At 43.6% G+C, this 3,693-nt stretch overlaps 1 protein-coding gene across 1 annotated transcript; it reads left to right on the top strand.

Annotated features, from left to right (window-relative positions):
- Nucleotides 1–478: 478 nt before the first annotated feature.
- Nucleotides 479–1,084, top strand: LOC149223188 (uncharacterized). The gene has a single exon (XM_089387821.1). It carries the CDS (start codon nt 479–481, stop codon nt 1,082–1,084), a length of 606 nt encoding a protein of 201 aa, XP_089243947.1.
- The last annotated feature ends 2,609 nt before the right edge of the window (nt 1,085–3,693 follow it).

The raw sequence follows: 3,693 nt of genomic DNA, 5'->3' as shown, positions 1-3,693 counted from the left end.
GTCCACTTTCATTGCCCTTATTCCGAAATCTGATTCTCCTACCTCCTTTAATGACTTTAGACCCATCTCTCTCTGTAATGTTCTATACAAAATTATAGCCAAAATTATAGCAAATCGCCTGAAGCCTATACTGTCTGGTCATATATCCCCCGAACAATTTGCTTTTCTCCAACATCGACAGATACATGAAGCGATTGCCACTGCTCAAGAACTCCTCCACACTCTGAAGACTAAGAAGCAGAAGGGCATGATTCTCAAGGTGGACCTCTCTAAGGCATTTGACAGGGCAAATTGGCTCTACATCAGATTAATTCTTACCCACCTTGGCTTCCCTTATGCCTACATTAAATGGATTATGAGTTGTATCAAGGATGTTTCCTATAGTGTCCTCCTTAACGGTGAAGCTACCCCCTTCTTCCTATCAGAAAGGGGACTCAGACAGGGTTGTCCCCTCTCCCCGCTACTCTTCCTCCTCATTATGGAAGGTCTGAGCAGATCCATCACTGCGGCGAAGGACAGACATCAGCTTACTGGCATCAAGATCTCGGATAATTTCTATCTGACTCATCTTCTGTTTGTTGATGATGTTCTGATCTTTTTAAACGGAAGCATCGGAGATTCTTCAATTATGTACAATATTTTCAAGCTCTTCCAACAGGCTACGGGCATGATGATTAATGAAGGTAAATCCACCATCACCATTATTGGTTGCTCTCAGCATGAGTCTATTTATACTACCCAGCGTTTTCCTTTTTCTGCTCTTAACTTGGATGATGGGCTTAAATATCTGGGCTTCCGTTTAAAGCCTCTCGGTTATAGGATAGCAGACTGGACATGGCTTATTGCAAAAGTGGAGAAAAGATTACAGATCTGGTACCACAAATATCTATCCAGGGCTGGCAGATTAACTCTCATCAAGGCTGTTATTGAGGCCACTCCAGTTTTCTGGATGACGCTTGCATGGATACCAAAAGGCATACTTAACAGACTACAAAACATTTGTTGCAGATTCTTATGGAAGGGAAATCAACCTGGGAAAACTTTTTCTTGGGTAAAATGGGATCGCATCGCTATTCCTAAATGATGGGGAGGATGGGGCATAAAAAGGCTTGAGCTATTCTCGAAAGCCTTGGCTGCTAAACTGGGCTGGCAGCTCATCAGCTCTAATAGTCTCTGGACCCGGGTAGCACTAGCAAAATATATATGGCCTACAACTTTGATGGATTGGCTCAGACAGTCTCGTCCCCCAGCTAGCAATATCTCCAACATATGGAAGGCAATGATGAACGCTCTCCCCATGCTGCGACTTGGAATTACCTGGAGAATTAAGGAAGGAAACGTTGTCCGCATTGGATCGGACCCTTGGGTAGGATGCGGAAACGCTCACAGGTTACCTGCCGCTTTAATTAGCTACCTAAATGATAGAGGCATCATATACATCAAGCACATTGGCGACCACATCAACACCACTGTCTTTCAACAAGCTTGGAAAACAGCTTATGATTTGGACATACCTGTGCATTGGAGACAAGACTGGCAGCTATATATTGAAGCCCTCACACAGGCCCACATTCGCTTAACAGAGGAACCCGACGAAATCATCTGGGCCCTTGCCAAGTCTGGTCTTTACTCCCCGAAAGAAGGATACATCTGCCTTATGGAACCCCATAAACCTCAATCTATTGACCCTACTTGGAAATCCTTCTGGAAACTCAAGGCCGCCCCACGCACCCGCCTGTTAATGTGGAATATACTCTTAGACAAGATCCCTACGGGTGCCAATCTGATGAAGAGATCCTTCCACGGCCCCTTCCGATGCCATCTGTGTCGTATGGCTGATGAGAACACCGAACATCTCTTCCTGAATTTCACTTCATCTAAAGAGTTATGGAACGGTATATCTGCTCACTACCCTTCCTTACTCCCTTGGCAAGGCAACAACATCCAAGATGCTTGGAACTCATGGTGCCTTGCTCATAAAGGCAAAGCCTGGAACATGCCTCTCCTTGTCAACTGGGCCATCTGGATAGCTAGGAATCAATCCATCTTCAATCTCAGAGAACCACACTGGCCATCCATCACTCAGCACATAATCTCAGATTATGATCTCCTTCCAGAAGAGGAACCCGTTGCCCCTCAACGCATCATCTCCCCGGAGATCATAGATAAATCTAAACCTTGGGCATATTTTGATGGCTCAGCCCAGGTGTTGTTGGGAAAAGTATCCATTCGGAATGCCCCTATCCCACTCTAAGTTGTGATAGTGCCTTAGCAACAAACAAGGAAAACTACTTGAGTATTCTTCTTTATGAAATGTAAATGAGGAGAAAGGAGGTAACTAACCTGTGTCTTTCGCTAGTTTGTTGATCCAATCACTCCTCTCTTCAATAGCTCCCAGCTCCTTGCTCCCTTACTGGCCCAGCTTCACCGAATTCCTGCAAGATCACAAGAGAGAGAAACTACACGAAGATATGGATATACATTCATAAAATGCTCAGGATCAGATTAAGCTAAATATGCAAATATAACAAAACATCATTGATACACAGCATGTAGGAGAAACTCAAATAGTTTATTGATATGATAATAAAGTCCAAGAGGAGATACAACCAAGTGAGTCCCGATCCAGCATCTACCTCCCAGCAAAGGAATCCCTTCCTCTCCTCCAACAAAGCATAAATCACCCAATGTACTAATCTCAATCTCAAACCAACAACAATTCTCTACAAAGTACAAAATTCCAGCCTCCTGGATCTCTGGGTGAGAGACCCATATATAGATGTAAGCAGAGAGGATGAGTTAGCTTATGTTTTGACTTGTGGCTTCTCTCTGTCAGTTCTTGCGTCCACTTGGAGGTTGAGAGCCTCTTACTCATCACTAGTCGAATTCATTGAGGCAAGTGTCACTGGAGAAGATTCTGGAAGCTTCCATGGTCTTTCCACCTCGTTGAATGAGCTTGCCATTTGTCATTTCCTGCTCAGCGCACCTTGGTAGTGCATTTAGGTGCGTTGAAATGCACCTGGCTAGTGTACTGGGGTGCATTGCAACGCAGGCAGCTAGTAGAGCATCTGAATTGATCCTAAATTGACTGTTTCTGAGTGGTTTTTGGTGGAGAACTTCTGGGAGAAGCTGTCATTGGTTGACCTTGTTCCTTTAGGGGCAGGAACAACTCTTTTAGCGACTTTGGATCCCTTGGATTATGGACATTTCATGCTCAATGCTGTAAGCCACAAAAATATCTATAACAGTTGCCCCTAAAGTATGAGGCCGTTTATCGGGTGAAATGCTTTATTAGGAGGATCCGAAGTTCATTCAATGCTGGGAGGAGACCTGTAATAAGATACAATACAATACATTATTTTTCATACTGTTTTCATGATCTAGCTGAGGCGGGAATTCCCATGCTCAGCTTTATAAATTCATTTTATGTACATAGAACAGACAATCGTCTGATGGTAGACTGATGATTTTGATGAAATCATCATCCTTTTGGTAGGATGATTATCTGTTCTGCAATGCTGTACATGTCAATGTCTTTATTTTTCCTGAATATATATCGCAGCCCGGATGGATGAAACTAGATCTGGGGTCTTCAATCTCGTCCGATCTTCACTCTAAGTACAAGTCGATCCATGTGAGAAATGTTTTGAAGTCGAACATGGAAAGACATCGCTTGATTACCAGTCAATGATG

Source organism: Pinus tabuliformis, chromosome Q (genome assembly GCF_031772625.1).
Source record: "Pinus tabuliformis cultivar Carrire ecotype Pingquan chromosome Q, CPIR1, whole genome shotgun sequence".
Classification (NCBI taxonomy): domain Eukaryota; kingdom Viridiplantae; phylum Streptophyta; class Pinopsida; order Pinales; family Pinaceae; genus Pinus; species Pinus tabuliformis.
The sequence above is the reverse complement of the archived record's forward strand: the minus strand, read 5'-3'. Positions and strand labels throughout refer to the sequence as shown.

Excerpts from the sequence above, each read along its gene's own strand:
- LOC149223188 (XM_089387821.1), top strand. The coding sequence starts at position 479 with ATGGAAGGTCTGAGCAGATCCATCACTGCGGCGAAGGACAGACATCAG.